Source organism: Panthera uncia, unplaced genomic scaffold (genome assembly GCF_023721935.1).
Source record: "Panthera uncia isolate 11264 unplaced genomic scaffold, Puncia_PCG_1.0 HiC_scaffold_287, whole genome shotgun sequence".
NCBI lineage: Eukaryota > Metazoa > Chordata > Mammalia > Carnivora > Felidae > Panthera > Panthera uncia.
Genome location: NW_026059415.1, coordinates 34,143 through 53,470, shown reverse-complemented (window position 1 = coordinate 53,470; position 19,328 = coordinate 34,143). Strand labels below are relative to the sequence as shown.

The 19,328-nt window shown below is 36.9% G+C and overlaps 1 protein-coding gene across 1 annotated transcript in view; it reads right to left on the bottom strand.

Moving 5' to 3' along the window:
* Nucleotides 1–765: 765 nt before the first annotated feature.
* The window catches only part of LOC125917904 (cilia- and flagella-associated protein 47-like), a gene marked incomplete at its 3' end in the record, with an annotated part of 51,092 nt that continues 32,529 nt past the window's right edge, over nt 766–19,328 (bottom strand). Inside the window, exons 3-7 of the mRNA XM_049623986.1 lie at nt 16,881–17,077; nt 15,842–15,985; nt 15,061–15,234; nt 5,936–6,047; nt 766–896 (exon numbers count right to left, since the gene is read on the bottom strand). Of these exons, the coding sequence (XP_049479943.1) occupies nt 766–896; nt 5,936–6,047; nt 15,061–15,234; nt 15,842–15,985; nt 16,881–17,077 (758 nt within the window). The remainder of the gene's footprint in view (nt 897–5,935; nt 6,048–15,060; nt 15,235–15,841; nt 15,986–16,880; nt 17,078–19,328) is intronic.

Genomic DNA, 19,328 nt, shown 5'->3' with positions numbered 1-19,328 from the left:
CTTTCTCTCTGGCCCTTCCCCTCTTGAGCTCTGTCTCTTTCTCTCTCTCTCTCTCTCTCTCTCTCAAAAATAAACATTAAAAAAAAAATTTAAAAAAAAATATTTTTAATGTATATTTATTTTTGAGAGAGAGAGTATGCGCACGAGTGAGGGAAGGGCAGAGACAGAGTGAGAGAGAGACAGTGACAGAGACAGAGAATCCCAAACTGGCTCCACAATGTTAGCACAGAGCCCAATGCAGTGCTGGATGCAGGGAAAACCAGTTTTCCCCCCAAATTTACCAGAAGATTTCATTAGTTTTAATTATACTTCTGAATAGTAAGAATCAATGTTCTTAGTGACCTGTTAAATTGTGGTTCTATATTCATAACTTCCAAAAAATAAAATCTTATAATTGAAAATAACTGAGATTTTATCAAATTAATTTAATATCTCAGTAATAACAATAAACATTCTGTAACATTTCTGTTTTTTTTCTCTTAAGTTTATTCATTTATTTTGAGAGAGAGAGAGAGAGAGAGAGCGAGAGGGCCAGGGAGGGGCAGGGAGAGAGAGAGAATCCCAAGCAGGCTCTGCACTGTTAGCTCTCAGCCCAGTGCAGGGCTCGAACTCATGAAACCATGAGATCATGGCCTGAGCTGAAACCAAGGGCCGGACGCTTAACTGACTGAGCCACCCAGGTGCCCCTAAGAAAACTATTTTTAAAAGGAAGTATAGTTGACATATCTCACAGTAAATTATATCACCTTCCTTAGTGTTGCTTACTCTCAGAAGCACATTCGACTCTACTTTCTCCCTCATTTCTCCATATCCAATGTTCATCACATGCAGCTGTGGTGGACACTGTATTGCATCAACCACATTCCTTGACAGGAATGAAGGACGAACTTCTGTAGCTACAGGGAATGAAACTGGAGTATGAAAATCAGGCCAGTCCTCTTTGGGCATTGCCTTGACTTGAAAAAAAAAATGCCTCATCCAAGGTCAAATCTCCTTCCACATGTAGTCTACTTTTAATGACCAATCAACACAGCAGCATAAAGGCCCAGTCTCCTTCCCCTAACTTGGGACGACTCCAAAGGGCCATCCTAGCTTAAAAGGCCCCAAGTGAGTTGACTAAAAGCCTTCACTGGGCCTGTCAAGAAGCCCAACCTCTTTCTCCCCCTGGTCAATATGCCTTCTTACCTTTCCTTTCCCAAGGGTTGATCATAATATATACCCTAAGAAATGTCCTGCCAATCTCTCATCTCAGAGTTTGAATCTCTGGAAGCCAAAGATGTTATAGCATCATTTCCCATTTTTATTTCTCTGAAAAGTGCCCCTCTGTTTTTTAATCCACTATCATTGGTTTAGTCAGTCAGCCCTTAACTTTCACTTAAAATGATAAATCTGCACTTTTTGTTCCATTGCCAGAGAGGCATTCAAGTTCAATTCTCCACATCACACACTTGAAAACATGACTGTAGCTCACTGTAGGCTACTGTGAAAATTCCAAATCCATCCATTTTTCAAAATTTCTACCTACCAATCAATAAGACATGATCCCCACTTTAGTGGTATACTCTCAGTGCCCAACAAAAATCTCCTCTGCAGACAGTTCTCATATACAGCACTGGTTTCCTATGACTTTTCCAGTGGGGATTGAGTCACTGCCATGGGAATTTGCCCTAAGAGCAAACTTTAGCCAATGATGGATTAAAGGGATGATTACCACAATTTGCTTGCCCTTTGGTGTGACAATTCTCTCCCAAGGTTCCCAGGGAGCTTCCCCAGGTCTCAGCAGTAGTCTCTTATCTAGCTTACTTTTTATTGACTTTGTCCCTTCAGCATCTTACCTTTCCATTCTTTCAGAGTGCTTCCTGTAATCAACTCTCATCTAAACTACTTGCCATTAAACTCTTTTCTCAAGAAGCACAAATACTGAGAACTAATCAACTAGAATATCACTAAAGGCTCCTAAAGGATCTCTCAGACCTAACTGCCCTCTCTTGTCCCTCCCATCTGTTTTATATTTTACCTCTAGATTTTTCTTTTTAACACTCTGTTGACTCATGCCCTTCAGAAATCCTCAACGGCTCCCACTGCAATAAGAAATAAAACAAAACTCTGCCCATCAAAGTCTGCCTGTATTTCTAACTGTAGTCAGCCTGCATTTCTTACCATAAGCACACACTGCAGACACACCCTTCTACTCATTATTGACATGAAGTACCTTCTCTATGTTTTCAATAAGGTTGTTTCCTCTGCTGTAATGCCCTACCCACCATACTGGCTAATAAGTCCCAGCTTATCCTTTGAGATCCAAATCAAACCCATTATCCCCTAAAAAGATCTCTCACACCCCCACTGTTAGGGTTGATATTTCCTGCTACCATGCTCCCCAATGCCATGTTTAAACTTTTGGTATATGAGAGTGTACCTTGTACTGAGATGATCTACAGATACATATTTCCACCACCAGATACGAATTCCTAGGAGGCAGGAGCCACGATACTAATCTATGTATCCATGTCTAATACTAAAAATAATTAACAAACCTATATTCTAATCTGACCAATCAGAAAGGACATGGGATCAAAGTCCTGGGGCACCCTGATGAGTCATGTGTTAACCCTTTAATTGCCATTGGCTTGTTGGGAAGTCCTGGGGAGCCTGAGGGAGGAGTTCTGGCAGCTCTAGTGGCAAGGGTTTTACTACAGTGGAGCTCAAACAATTGAGTATTTGTCAACATATGAGGAAAAGCATCTGTTATAATATTTTAACAAACAGTGCATAATTGGTTGAATGTCTGCTTTGTTTACAACTACTAGAGTTATCAAGGCTTCCCAAATTATAGGCCTTTTGTAAATAATTGTTATATAATTAAGACCAGAACTGAAAATGAGCACAGGGTTTGTTTTTTTTTTTAATTTTTTTTTAATTTTTTTTTAACGTTTATTTATTTTTGAGACAGAGAGAGACAGAGCATGAATGGGGGAGGGTCAGAGAGAGAGGGAGACACAGAATCTGAAACAGGCTCCAGGTTCTGAGCTGTCAGCACAGAGCCCGACACGGGGCTTGAACTCACGAACCGTGAGATCATGACCTGAGCCGAAGTCGGACGCCTAACCGATTGAGCCACCCAGGAGCCCCTGTTTTTTTTTTTTTTTTTAAAGACCACTGATACATACATGCACATGGATACATTTCTTTAATCAGCACAAATAGGAATATTTTCATATATGTATGAAAATTTTATAGTCTAGTTTTTTTTTTTTTTTTTTTAATATTGCATCAGATTAACAGTTGTTCAGAAGCAATTTCCACTGTTTCAAATGCCGGAGAACTTTTCTAACAATAATATCAACAAAAATGCGCTAGCCCTTCTTTACAGGCTTTGCTTCTTCCAATCATAATGTCAACATTGATTCAACCCTAAGGGACCGCCCTGCAAAGAGCAATCATGATAGTGTCTTCCAAATATTTTTCAAAATTATGAAGCTGGCAAAATATCTTGTGTAGGCAGCAACATTTACTAATTCATCCTCACTGAACGATGTACCCTGAGTTGCCTTTAAGTTCCCCAAATTCCTTCAAACCAGCATGTTAAATGAGTCCTGATCTGTTCAGTTAAAATATGTATGGAAATTTTATGGTCTCAGAAAGGCTGCCAAGATGAACAAAAAATGACTATCCAAAGGAAAGACATATTAAATATGATTACTTAGTGATTTGGAGCTCCATTTCCATAACTTTAAGAGTCTGATTCATAGAAGAGGGGCTTTGTTCTGTTTAAGGGAGTGATAAACATTTCTAATACAACAATGCTGAGTGTGAGGTTCCTCATGTGTACTTTCTCATACACTGCAGAACTCTCTGCCTTTTGTAGAACAGGAAATGAGATTTAATATGTTTATCAAAACTAATAATGGCAAATCTGAATGATTCGTTGCCCTTTACAAAGACTAGTTAACTTTCTAAAACTAAGTGAAATCCACCAGTAAGAGAGCCGTCATTTGATGATCAAAATAAGAACGGAAATTTAGATTTCTTAAAATCGATTCAAATCTTGTGAATTACATAAAAAAATGACAAAATATGATACTTTATTGTAAATTTAGGAAGAGATTCACAATAGCCTAAAAGCTATCATACAGAGAATTATTAATTGGCTTTGTAAAGCCAAACGTGTGAAAAGTGATGGGAAGATTTCAGAAGATGATAATAACTATGACTGTGGTGACATGGGAAGTGAAGGCAACTAGAAGCAGACAGGGGGTGGGGGGCAGGTGTGTGCATGCTGACTCTTGCTTTACAGCACATCCTATGACAGTGGTATTGACTGGATCAGTATGTTTGCCATTCTGAAGTTTCCCTTCTCCTTATTAATAGCATCAGCATACTAGGTGTAGACCCTTTCCTAAAACAGTCTTTGCTGAGGGGAGCAGGGATGAGACACTAGTTCTTCCAAGGAGCACAGGTTTGCTACCAGGTATATACTTACTATACTTCTAAAGTATATCCATTTACCTATGCTATAATGATTTCCTTGGCAGGATCCAACAGCTGTGGGACATTTAAATCCCTCCCAAATAGAACAACTTATTCCCTTAATGAATTACAGTCCTGGGGCACCTAGGTGGCTCAGTCAGTTAAGCATGTGACTTCGGCTGAGATCATGATTTTGCGGTTCATGAGTCTGAACCCTGCATCAGGACTCTGTGCTGACAGCGTGGAGCCTGGAGCCTGCTTCATATTCTGTGTTTCCCTCTTTCTCTCAGCCCCTTCCCTTCCCTCTCTTTCTCTCTCTCTCTCAAAAATAAATAAACATTAAAAAAATGAATTACAGTCTTTCAGGTCTTCCCTATTACTCTTCTACCCTTCTTTTTTTTTTTTTTTTTATTCTATGCTTCTCAGGCACCCTCCCTTCCAAAGCTTATAGGAACACCCTTCACCAACATTCCCATGCAACCAATTCTGTTCAGGGATCATTGGGATAATTTGCATAAATGAATGCTTTATTAGAGACAAAGGGAGAAAACTTCACACACCAAAGACTTTAACCTATTTTTTCATATATCAATTAAGTGCCTATGCTTGTTTTTATAAGACCTATTCCTATAAACAGACATTCTCGTAAGATGTTGACTGGTTCATAAAGTAGTAGACATATTTAAAAGTATTTATCACATTTTAATTAATTAATTAATTAATTAATTTTTAATGTTTATTTCTTTTTGACAGAGCGAGATACAGCATGAGCGGGGGAGGGGCAGAGAGAGAGAGGGAGACACAGAATCCAAAGCAGGCTCCAGGCTCTGAGCTGTCAGCATAGAGCCGGATGTGGGGCTTGAACTCACAGACTGGGACATTGAGACCTGAGCCGAAGTCCGACGCTCAACCGACTGAACCACCCAGGCGTCCCATATTTATTTATTTATTTATTTATTTTTAAATGTTTATTTATTTATTTTGAGGGAGACAGGGCGAGAGTACATGTGAGTGGGGAAGGGGAAGAGAGAGGGAGGGAGGGAGGGAGGGAGAGAATCCCAAGCATGCTCCATGCTCAGCATGGAGTTGGATGTGGGGCTGGATCTCATGACTGTGAGATCATGACCTGAGCTGAAATCAAGAGTTGGATGCTCAACCGACTAAGCCACCCAGGTGCCCTTTATCACAATTTTAAAATTAAATACCCTTAACTAAATATATCTACTTCTAGAAATTTGCCCAATAAATAAATTCAAATAAATGGCCAAGAGAGTATAGCGCTAGATGTAAAATGCATGTCCCAAAGCTCTGATTATTCAGAAAGCTAATGACTGAAATGGAAAACTAAACTTCCATCTGGGTCACTTATTAGAAACGGGAAATGTAATGTATATTTTTTCATTGTTCTCATCATATATCTGTCCTAATCTAGTGGTTAATAATGTTTTACTAATGGTTTTGTTACCTTTGAATATACCACGTTTCCAAGGCAAAACGTGTAGAATATATGGAATTGTGCTATCAGGGTCTATGGTGATGACTGGGTTTCCCCACACCATTGGAAGATCTGAAGATACCTAGAAAAGAGAGCTCAAAGAATTACATAAAGTCAATATTTACATGAAATTCATATAACTAAAGCATAGAAAAAACTGAAAATGTAAATACTTCCATTAAAACTGTTCACCTTTATTAAGTATTTTATTTTTAAGTTTATTTATTTATTTTGAGAGAGAGAGAGAGAAGGAGTGAGCTAGGGCAGAGAGAGAGGGAGGCAGAGAATCTGAAGCAGGCTCCACACTGTTAGTGGGGAGCCCAATGAGGAGCTCTGAGCCAAAATCAAGAGTCAGACACTTAATCGACTGAGACACCCAGGTGCTCCAAAACTGTTCACCTTTAAATAAAAAGCAAACCAGAAAAATACTACATAAAGTAAAAGAAAAAATCTAAGGAGAGGCCTATGAAAAAGGAGAACAAAGAAAATGATTCTTAGAAAAAAAAAAGACAATGCTTATTTTCTGTTGCTACTGATGTTACCACTGATGTTTAGACAACCTGAATATCTTTTATAGGCCATGCATAATTTTCTTATGCATTCTGATGGACAAAAGATGAACCATTTCAATGAATTTTACATCAATATTAATACAGCAAACAAAGACTAAACAGCATTCTGACCATAACTCTGTTTAATCCAACTTTCAGATCACTGAGTGGTACATCTCACTACCCCCCATTTCCTAGGCAAACACTAATCTACTTTGTGTCTATAGATTTTCCTGTTCTGAACAATTCATAGCAAGGAAATAATATGTGGTCTTTTGTGATAAGCTTTTTTCACTTAGCATGTTTTCAAGGTTCATCTATACTGTGGTAGGTATCAGTATATCATTTCCTTTCACTGACAAATGATACTAAATTGTGTGATATGCCACATTTTGTGTACCCATGCATAAGTTGATGGAAATTTAGGCTGCCTCCACTTTTGTCTATTATGAACAATGCTGTGATGAAAACATGTACAAGCTGTTAAGTGGACGCAGATGTTTTCATTTGTAATGGACATACATCTGACTAGGAGTGGAACTGCTGGAGCGTATGGTAACTCAGTGTTTAATCTTTGGAATTATGGCTTTCCAAAACTTTTCTTTTTTTTCTTTTATTTATTTATTTATTTATTTATTTATTATTATTTATTTATTTTTTAATTTTTTAATTTTTTTTCAATATATGAAATTTATTGTCAAATTGGTTTCCATACAACACCCAGTGCTCATCCCAAAAGGTGCCCTCCTCAATACCCATCACCCACCCTCCTCTCCCTCCTACCCTCCATCAACCCTCAGTTTGTTCTCAGTTTTAGAGTCTCTTATGCTTTGGCTCTCTCCCACTCTAACCTCTTTTTTTTCTTTTTCTTCCCCTCCCCCATGGGTTTCTGTTAAGTTTCTCAGGATCCACATAAGAGTGAAACCATACGGTATCTGTCTTTCTCTGTATGGCTTATTTCACTTAGCATCACACTCTCCAGTTCCATCCACGTTGCTACAAAAGGCCATATTTCATTTTTTCTCATTGCCACGTAGTATTCCATTGTGTATATAAACTACAATTTCTTGATCCATTCATCAGTTGATGGACATTTAGGCTCTTTCCATAATTTGGCTATTGTTGAGAGTGCTGCTGTAAACATTGGGGTACAAGTGCCCCTATACATCAACACTCCTATATCCCTTGGGTAAATTCCTAGCAGCACTATTGCTGGGTCATAGGGTAGGTCTATTTTTAATTTTCTGAGGAACCTCCACACTGTTTTCCAGAGTGGCTGCACCAGTTTGCATTCCCACAAACAGTGCAAGAGGGTTCCCGTTTCTCCACATCCTCTCCAGCATCTATAGTCTCCTGATTTGTTCATTTTTTCCAAAACTTTTCTAAAATGACTGCACCCTTTTCTTTTTCACCAACAAGGCATCATGGCTCCTACTGTTCTACATCTCGCAAAGTTTTTACTATCTGCCATCCTGATTATAGCCGTCCTCATAAGTGTGAAGTGGTACCTGATTGTGATTTTGATTTGCATGTCTCTAATGGCTACTATACTGAGCATCTTTTCACGTGCTTCATTGCTCACTGGGAACTCTCTATTTAAACTCCTGGCACATTTTAAAAGAAATGTTACTTCTCATTTTGTTGTAGAGTCCAATATATGGCATATGGACATTTTCTCTCATTCTGTGGGTTTTTTCACTTCTTTCAAGGTATCCTTTGACGCACATTTTAACTTGGAAGTTCAATTTGTTTATTTATATTTATTGCTTTGCCACATCTGCTTTTAGTGTCATATCTAAAAAATAATTGCCTAACCCAAATTCCTGATGACTTACTCTTATGTTTTATTCTGTTTTTATAGTTTTAGTTATTAAATTTGGGTCTACAATCCATTTGGAGTTTACTTCTGCATATGATATGAGTTAGGGGTCCAAGTTCATCCTTTTGTGTTTGACAAGATAGTTGTCTCAGTACCATTTTTTAAAAAAGGCTATTCTGTCTCAATGATTCTCTTGGCATCCTTGTTAAAGACTGATTGACCATTATTATAAGGGTTTATTTCTAGACCTTCTATTGTATTCCATTCATCTATATGTCTACCTTATGCCAGTACCAAATTTTCTTTAATATCATAGTTTTGTAGTTAGGAGTTTGCATTAAGTTTTAAAATCAGGAGGTATGAATTATCCACTTTTCTTTTTATTTCACAAGATTGCTTTGGCTGTTCTGTGTCCCTTGCATTTCTATATAAGCTTTACGATTACCTTGTCAAATTCTGCAAAAAAAAAAGTCAGTTGCGATTCTGATAGATATTGTGTTGAATCTATGTATCAATTTGGATATCAAAGCCATAACAATATTAAGCCTTCTGATCCATGAGCATGGAATGTCTTTCTATGTCTTTGGAATTTAATTTCCTTCAATGATATTTTGCAGTTTTCAATGGACAAGTCTTACTCTTCTTTTGTTAAACTTGTTCCTAAGCATTTTATTTATTTTTTTTGATGCAAATAATCATTTGCAATTGCATCAAAAAAAATAAAATGCTTAGGAACAAGTTTGACAAAAATCAATCATTTGATTATTAATTTCATTTTGAATTGTTCATTGCTACAAATGATTGATTTTTGTATATTGACCTTGTATCCTACAAATATTCTGAATTCATTTATTAGGTTTGATAATATATTTCATGGATTCCTTAGAATTTTCTATTTATAAGATCATGAAATCTATAGAGATTCTCTGATTTCTTCCTTTACAATGTAAATGCCTTTTGTCTCTTGTTCTTAAACTAACTACATTGGCTAATATCTTCAGTATAATGTTAAACAGAAATGGCAAGAGTAGAAATCCTTGACTTGTTCTTGACCACAGGGGAAAATCATTCATTGTTTTACTATTAAGTATGATGCTAGTTGTGGGATTTTCATGGATGCCCTTTAGTATGTCTCAAGTACCCACGGAATATTCTCCAGGATAGAGCATGCCTTGGGATATAAAAGGAGCCTCAATAAATTTAAAAGGGCTGGAATTATATCTAGTACGTTTTCTTTTGAGAACAATTGAATTAAATTTGAAATAAAAAATGGAAAGAAATTTGGGAAACCCTTAAATAGGGGTGCTTGGGTGGCTCAGTTGGGTGAGCAGCTGACTCTTGACTCATGACCATCCTGGTCATGATCCCAGGATCGTGGGGTCGAGCCCCTGTCAGGCTCTGTGCTGAGTGTGGAGCCTGCTTAGGATTCTCTCTCTCTCCCTCTGCTCATGCTCTCTTCTTCTCTCAAAAATAATAATAATAAAATAAAATAAAATAAAAATAATTTTTAAAAAAGAGTCCTAAATAATCAATGTGCCAAAAAAGAAATCCCAATGAAATTAGAAAATATGCTGAGTCCCTAGAGTGAATGATTCCTCTTTTCTATTGTACTTTCAAGTCCAGAGTTTTAAAATAATCTCTATATTATTGCTATTATCTGTTTTTTGGAACTTTTCATTAACTCCTCAGAAAATATTTCTTTTAGCTCATTGAACATATTTACAAAGGCTTGTTTAAAGTCTTTGTCTAGTAGTCCTACATGTGGGCCCGTACTGAGACAGTTTTTAGTGACTGCTTATTTTCCCGTGTAGGGGCCATACTTTCCTGTTTCTTTGTCTCATAATTTTTGCTGTGGAAAAATGTGCCTTTTAGATAAGCCAATAGAGCCAGTTTTGGAATCAGATCATTAACTCCCAATGGTTTGTTTTTGTTGCTGTTTTTTCTTGTTTGTTCTTTGCTGGTTTAGTGACTTTTCTGGACCAATCCTGTATATTCTGCATTCACTAGAGCGTGTGTTCACTTAAGTCCCGCTGAGTTAGCTTAGTGGCCAGCAATAGTTTGTCCCAGGTTTCCTTACACGCCTGCGAATGGTAAATTGTCTACCCTTTGTTGAGGAGCGTTGCATATGTATTATGGCACATTTTCAGCACTCAGGGATCTGACAACTCTGCCTCAGCCTTCACTTCCAGCTCCCATAGTGCCTCTATGTCTGTGGAGACAAAAGACCTGGCACCCTCTCAGGACTTCTCTGGTCAACTGCACAATGCTACCCATGCATGTGGCCTGCTTGTTCCCCAGCAATACTTCAGAGCTTTTAAAATCCCCTAAGGACCTCTCACTCTTCAGATCTTCCTTTCAAGTTTTTGGCCAAACTCTTGCTGGGCACAGCTGTTTTTGCAGCCTCAGGCAACTATAGTGTCACATAATAACTGCTGACTATTTTTTTGGCAAATATCCTGAAGATAGGGCTTTTCCAACAGAGCAAGATTTGAGACAAGTCAGGTAATGGCAACACTCTGCTAGTGGGGAATTGCTAAAGAGGGAGCTGCAAGGAATGGCAAATTGTGACAATGTCCTGAGGATGGGAATTATAAGGAGATCCATACTCTGTCTGCCTCTTCCTTTGTTTGCAAGGCTGCAAGTTTTCATAGCTACTATGGTTGCAAGATTGAGGAGCTGAGGAGAGGGGGATAGAAAGAGGCCAAATAAAAATACCACAAATCACTCTGCTCTTACCAAGATTACAAGTTTTTCTTGAGCAAATATTCCTCAGATTATTTTAAGTTTTTGTTCAATTTCAAGGCCTGAAAATTTTCATTCTGACAACTTGTGCCAGTGTTTTATTGTTTTTAAGGAGAAACTGATTTATGAAACTCCTTGCTCTACCATTCTGGAAGTCCCACACCTGTTGTTTTCCTTACTGTAGAACTATTTTCCACAGCATTGTACCTGTATCTCAATTATGTTCTCTGATTTTTAATTTTCTCTTTCATATTAAGGAAGTCACAACCTCCTACTGAAAACTACTCTTAGGGCAGTAAGATGAAATATAAGTTAAAAGGATTTTTTAAAAAGGCATAAAAGTGACTACTAGCAGTAATGAAAAACAGAACAAAGAAAATATATGAAAAGAATATATTGAGCTTGAGTTGTTAGCAGATTGTCAAAGTGCAGGTGTATAGCAGTTGAGAATGAGGGGCTGAGACAACACACGTCTTGAGGAAAAGTGTGAAGCTGGCATTTGTACCTAGGTGGCAGTTTGAAGCCAAGAAACTGCCAAGTGAGACGTCGTAAAGACATAAGGATACTTTGGAAGATGTAAACCTGAAGAGACATCAGAAGGTTAGAGGAATAAAAGAACCAGATAAGTAATAATCAAAATCAAGAAATGGCAGGGAAATGAGGAATACAGAATGGTATAAAATAAACAGTGAAGAGTGTTAAGAAGACAGACTGACATTGCAAAACACTACAGGAATTGTGAGGCAGATACCTCAGTAAAATAACTGATTTTCCTTGACCAGAAGTCAAGTGTGATCTCTGTGGCAGAGGTTTTAGCCCAAAAGAAGAGCTATAAATGGATTGCCATAAATTAAGAAGTTTAGCAATCATGGACAATAAAGGTGATAATAGTTGATACATAGAACACACTGAGGGTTGCTGGAGGGGAGGTGAGCAGGGGGATGGGCTGGATGGGTGATGGGCATTAAGGAGGGCAACTGTTGGGATGAGCACTGGGTGTTGCATGTAAGTGATGAATCACTGAATTCTACTCCTGAAACCAACATTACACTATATGTTAACTAACAGGAATTTAAGAGAAACTAAAAACTAAAAAAAAAAACCTAAAAAACTAAAACTAAAACTAAAAAAAACTAAAAACTAAAAAAAGCCCTAAAAACTAAAAACTAAAACTAAAAACTAAAAAAAAAACCAAATTAATTTAAAAAAGGTGATAATAATTAAAGAAGAAATAGTGTAGAGACAAGTTTTCTTTTATTTTTTAAAAAAATGTAATGTTTATTATGTATTTTTGAGAGAGAGAGAGAGAGAGAGAGAACAGGGGAGGGACAGAAAGAGAAGAAGACACAGAATCCGAAGCAGGCTCCAGACTCTGAGCTGTCAGCACAGAGCCCGATGCGGGGCTTGAACTCACAAACCACGAGATCATGATCTGAGCTGAAGTCAGATGCTTAACCAACTGAGCCACCCAGGCGCCCCTAGTTTTCTTTTATAATGGAAAAATATGAGACTATTTATAGATTAAAGAAAATAATCACACAAAGAGAAAGATATTGAAAGAGAGAAAGAGCAGGGGAAAGGAATGTGAATCAATCTTGAGTGCATAGAGGTCAAATTCATTTCACAGATGAAGGAATGAAGATGGAGAATCAGAAGCATTTCAGTGGTCCTAAAGCAAGTGTATGATTAAAGCTCAAAGTATAAAGCAAAGCTTCTCTCCCCAGCCTTTCTCCTTAGTACTACCTCAGTTGTTCCCCAACAGAATTTCTATTGAAAGGCAAGCAATAAACCAAATATTATGAATGAAATGAAAGGGCAAATTCATAGTGCTCATTATCCTGTGTTGATTAAAGACAATGGTAAATTTCAAATAAAGAAAGGTGATATTGTATCTATTGATAACATCTCTAGGAACAAATCTTTCTTAAATCTTAAATACATTTCTGTTATTTTATAATTTTTGGAGCTTTTTAATTATAAAAATACGGGGGGAGCCTGAGTGGCTCAGTCAGTTAAGCATCCAACTCTGGATTTTGGCTCAGGTCATGATTCCACAGTTCGTGAGTTTGAGCCTTGCATCGGGTTCTGCACTGACAGTGCAGAGCCTGTTTGGGATTCTCTCTCTCCCTCTCTCTCTGCCCCTCCCCCACTTGTGTTCTCTCACTCTCTCTCTCTCTCTCAAAATAAATAAATAAATAAAAACTTAAAAAAGACTTTAAATATAAAAATATGGAAAATCTTCCTTGAAAAGCTATTAGGTGCTCGATAGTATAATTTATGAAAGGTATAAATATGTAGATAAGAGAGACATGCCCCTTTTCTCAGTTTATAATCTGGTGGAAAATAATGAAAAGGTAATAGCAATATTATATAGTATGTATGATGGTGGAACAGGTAAAAAAATGTTGTCAAAGCACATGAAAGGCATCTATTCCCCAGTTTTATAATCCATAAAATTTAAAAGCTGTTCAAAAAAATTTTATTTTTATTTTATTTTTATTAAAAATTTTTTATGTTTAGGGGCGCCTGGGTGGCGCAGTCGGTTAAGCGTCCGACTTCAGCCAGGTCACGATCTCACGGTCCATGAGTTCGAGCCCCGCATCAGGCTCTGGGCTGATGGCTCAGAGCCTGGAGCCTGTTTCAGATTCTGTGTGTCCCTCTCTCTCTGTCCCTCCCCCGTTCATGCTCTGTCTCTCTCTGTCCCAAAAAATAAAATAAACGTTGAAAAAAAATTTTTTTATGTTTATTTATTGATTTTGAGAGAGAGAGAGGGAGGGAGGGAGGACAAATGGGGGATGGGTAGAGAGAAGGAGAGGCAGAATCCCAAGCAGGCTCTGCACCCTCAGCACAGAGGCTGATGCGGGGCTTGAACTCACAAACCGCGAAATCATGACCTGAGCCGAGACCAAGAGTCAGACGCTTAACCAACTAAGCTACCTAGGCACTCCCCAATTTTTTTTGAAAATGCCTTTTATTATCATTCTTGGAAAAGTGGCATTTAAGACTTGCCCTAAAGAATTAAGAGGAGAAAGAGAAATGGAAGATAGGGAGTTGTATAGAGAGCTCCAGACAGGAGCAAAAGGAAATTCTGTTTACAAAGAGCTGAGTGCTTCTGGGGCCAAGAGTGGCAGGAGATGAAAATGAGCAGATGAGCTTTTAAAGGACAGCAAAAGCCACTTCAGGGAGTATGGATTCTATCCTGAAGGTAAGAGATGACAGGACAAGTCTCAGCAGGGGAGTGTCAAGATGACATTTTCATTCTTAATATTCACTCCATTTGCCATCGAGTAAGGAAAGAAGAAAATCAAAGCACATATTATTTTCAGGATTACAAAAAAAATCAGGAGGCAAACCCAGAGAATTTCCAGACCTCTCTAATACCCTCTGAAACTCAGGCACTCATGATGGATAGATATGTGAATCTTCTTTCAAAGATTCTCTTGGGCACACAATAATTTGTAGATAAATGTGGGAGCGGGGGGTGAAAAAATTTATTTTAGGATTGACTTAAATCAAGTGAGGACAGCCAGGTGAAAGGCTTCATATAAAATAATGTAAACAATTATGCATTTCTTCACATTCCCAATATTATTTACGCTGATAAATGATAGGATACACTTTTGAAAATTTGTGTTTACAGATTTCACATTAAAATGGGATGAGCTATCCAAAATATTTTGAAAATGCCTTTTGTTATCATATACAATTTCTTCAGATCAAAGTACACGATTCAAATAGGTAGATTTTAATATGCTTTATGATTATATACTAATACCTAAATATAAAACTTGTTTGATGTTATTTCAACTTTACAATTGAAAAGAAATTTAATAGTTGTTGGCCTAACGAGAAGTAGAATTCTAAGCATGTTCTTATGTGACACTGCTTCACCTAGTTAAGTAAAATTAAGTGGTTTTAAAATTTCATATAATTCAATATAGTCCTTTTGAAAACACTTTCAGACTTAAAGAAAAAAATCTTACCTTAAATGTTTGGATGGTCTTTGTATGATTGGGCACCATTATGGGTTTATTTGTCATTTCTCCTACTTGACAGTTTATAATGATGTGTTCCAAGGCCAGGGGTCTTTTTCCAATCCCTTTTATGTCAAAGACATACTCCATACCATCTGCTTCATTTTGCACAATAAGTCTGCCCTGTGACAAATCAGCCAAATTTCAGCACTATAGAAGTCACAGTCGGATGCCCAACAATCTCTGCTATCTGATTAACTTTGAATCTGATTAATGAAATGAGCTGTCAAGGATGTGTCAGTCATTGACTTTTCCGGTTTATGTCTAAATACTTCTACTGAATGAATAAAGATGAATTTCCTGTGAAAGCTCTGTATTTCTCTGGACTTTCTCTAAATGACAGAGTTTATATAGGCCTTCTTGTACATAGCAATTCCATACGTTTTTATGTCCTTGTCAAAGGAATATGTCTTAAGAAAGTATTCTCTGAAGTACCACCTACATCAATGAATAAAAACAAAGGAACAATGATTTTACTTTGTTAAACATTTTGTGTAAAAATAATCTAGACATTAAGTATTGGCAGCCAGGGGCGTTGTGAATTTCAGAAATTTTATCCCTCAAGTTAAAACATTTATTAAGGTTTCAAGCAGAGTGAATACTGATGATCAAAATCATAGAAGATATAACTTTTCTGCAAGAAGATTTATCATAAATTAGACATGTTAATATCATACATCAATTTATAGACATTATTAATACTAGGGAAAAAAAATCAGTGAGTTCATACCATAATCTCACATTCCAAAATAGGTCTGAATGTGAGAGGATACTGCACAGTTTCACCTGCTCCAACATATAAAACAGAAGGTCCATAAAACCATTCTCCTTCTATAGTAACTTGACATTTCCATTCATTCTTTGTTTTGTTATTCTAAAGCGTGAAAAAAAAGTAGAAAAATGTCAGAGGGATGATGATGATGAAGTTGAGTTACATATTAGTTCTTGGTATTTTTAATAAAATTATATATTATATTTTAAATTACATTTCAGAAAAATTACCACTTGAAAGTCATAGTTGTTATGAACAACTATCAACAATGTGAACATAAGGCATGAGCATGACTATGCTTTCAATGTCAAATAGGCTGATCCATGGGTTATTTAATATTTAAGGAAATATTTGTTTAACTTACTAATTATTGTTAAAATTATAAAATGGTCTTAGAATCACACATTCTTCTCCTAATTATGGGCAATCTCTCTGGCAGACTGCTCAGATCACCAAGCTTATATATCCCATCAGAACAAATTTCTGTGCTTTGAGTAGACTTTTGTTATATCTTTAATAATTAAACAAACAAAAACCAATTTCTAGTCTAGAAAATTCAACATTCCTTACAAATATATAACCTTCTTCTATGCTGTAGTATCACTTTGATAGCCAAGCTACAGTCATTGTTCTTAGTGCCCATGAACCCATCTCAATTGTGAAGATCACAACGAAATTTGAAGTAGAGAGATTGGAGGCAGATCATTACTCTGCCTGGTGGAACCAGGAATTCCTTTTGAGTAGGAATGTGATGATAAGTTAAGGAAGTTAGAGTTAATTTTTTAAGGAATGAGATCCAATGGAAGTGATTAGTGAGGGAAGTAACATGGTAACATTTATATTCAGGAATATAAATTCCTGTCATCAACGTGGAAAAACAAATGGCAGCAGATAATGCAATTAGAAATTCTACTAGTTCAAGATGAAGGTTTGGAGGACTTTAATTGAGACAGTAGCAGTGGGGATGAAAAAAAGTACAAAAAATGTTTGCACTTACCACTGGAATATTCTGGGTAAGGGCTTCAAATGCTGGTGTTTCAAATTCAAACCTGGCCTCTGGTTCTTCTGCATTTACTATACCTTCAATGCAATAGACACGCACATCATACCGTGATGTCAACAAAATTTTACAAGGGTAGCGTCCAGCACTGAGAGGAACAAATCGTAAAGGAACTAGAACAGATCCACCTGCAACTATCAAAAACATTTAAAAAATAGCTTAATCATCTTTAATCACATAAATCCCAAAATTCATTTTGGGGTAAAGCAATATGTAATACTATTGTATTTAATGATATTGTATCATCTAGAAGAAACTAGCTTATCCTGAAGTAACACTCTACTCCTAAATCTCAAGGGCATAATAAGCAAGTTTATTTATCAGTGACAGAATATATCTTACATAGGTCACAGGAAGATCTACTCAGAGACCCATTCTGTGAAAGATTCCATGAGCTTGCAACTGTACTTGCAAGTACAGGTCAGGGGAAGAAAAGTGGCTGGATGTTTGTTCACGAGCTTTTCAGTGCTCAACTCAAAAGTAATACACATAACATTGGGGTGCCTGGGTAGCTCAGTTAAGCACCCAACCCTTGATTTCGGCTCAGATCATGATCTCACAGTTTGTGGGTTTAAGCCCTGTGTCGGGCTGTGGACTGACAATGTGAAGCCTGCTTGGGATTCTCTCTGTCTCTCTCTTTTTCTCTCTCTCATAATAAACAAACCAACAAACAAACAAACATACATTAAAAAAATAATACACATTACAGATGACCCTTGAATAATACAGGCTTGAACTGTGCAGGTCCACTTACACACAGAATTTTTTCAATAAATACAAGAAAGTACTGTAAATGTATTTTCTCTTCCTTAGGATTTTCTTTCGTCTAGCTTACTTTATTGCAAGAATACAGTATACAATACATATAACATGCAAGATGTGTGTTAATCAACTGTTATGCTATTGGTAAGGCTTCTGGCCAACAAAGGGGCCCAAGGGGGCTATTAGTAGTGAAGTTTTGGGGGACTCAAAAGTAGGGATTTTCGACTGTGCAAGGGGGAGTTGTTCCTAGCACCTGTATTGTTCCAAGGGCCAATTAATTAATTGGTCAGAATCAAACCCATGGCTCTATCTAACTGAATGGAGACTGAGAAATAAGACAGATATGTGGAATATTTGGTGAGCATTATTGTCTGCCACATTTCTTATTTATTTATTTATTTATTTATTTATTTATTTATTCATTTATTTATTATTTTAAGTTTATTTTGAGAGAGAGTGTGTGCAAGCAGGAGAGGGGGAGAGGGAGGGGGAGAGGGAGGGGGAGAGGGAGAGGGAGAGGGAGAGGGAGAGGGAGAGGGAGAGGGAGAGGGAGAGAGAGAGAGAGAAGGAGGGAGGGAGAGAGAAAGAACCCTAAGCAGGATCCATGCTCAGCATGGAGCCCAATGCGGCGCTTGATCCCAGGACCCTGGGATGATGACCTGAGCTGAAATAAAGAGTTGGATGCCCAACCAAGTGAGCCTCCCAGGTGTCCCTGTCTGCCACATTTCTATGACTTAGGGATACTCTGTTCCATACTAATCAAAATAATTTGTAGCTTGACCAGCAGGTTGAGATAATTTTTCCATAGTTAAAAAAACAAGGGAAGCAGAAGGAGGCATGCCCAAATAATACTTCTCACATCACCTTGTTATACCATTAACCTTAAGTCAACAGTTAACAGCAGTTTAATGGTGGGTAGGCTTCTATGCTTGTCTTTTCCTTCTAATCAACACTAGTTTTTTTCTCTGCAGCTCACCATCCTCCATGAAATGAAGATGAATAAATAAAATATGCAAAAATTTATTTATAAAATAAATAGAAATCTCATGACACTAAAATAGGATGTAGTATAAGAATATAACATAAATTTCCCCACTAATGGCAAAGTATTTAAGTAATAGATAAAAAAGAAATGATAAAAAAATGATTAAAGCCTAGTTCTGTATTAGAAAGTTTTCTGAAACCAAGAAAACAAATCAAGCTTATCAACCAATGACCAGATAAGTATTATGACATCAATTAGCTATAATTTTAATTCATTCACGTTTAGCACCTCAAATGTTAAAAATGGCAAACCTGTTTTCAAATACACTGAAATTTATGCAAAGAAAATCAGTCACTCCTGTAAGAACATTAATTGCTTTAAATCATTTTAAAATCGAATTGGGGATTTGTATATGTGTGGTATACATTAGGTGTTATATACTATAAAAACATATTAATTACATGCACTGTAGCATGCTGCATGCTGTATGTTTCTATGTGTCATACATAATACATATAATGTTAGTGTTATACATTGTATACTAAAATACACTGACGATGGATCACATTTGAAATCTATATTACATCTAAGCAAAGTTCAAGATTATCAGCTGGTCTAAAGAGAAAACAAAGGCTGTC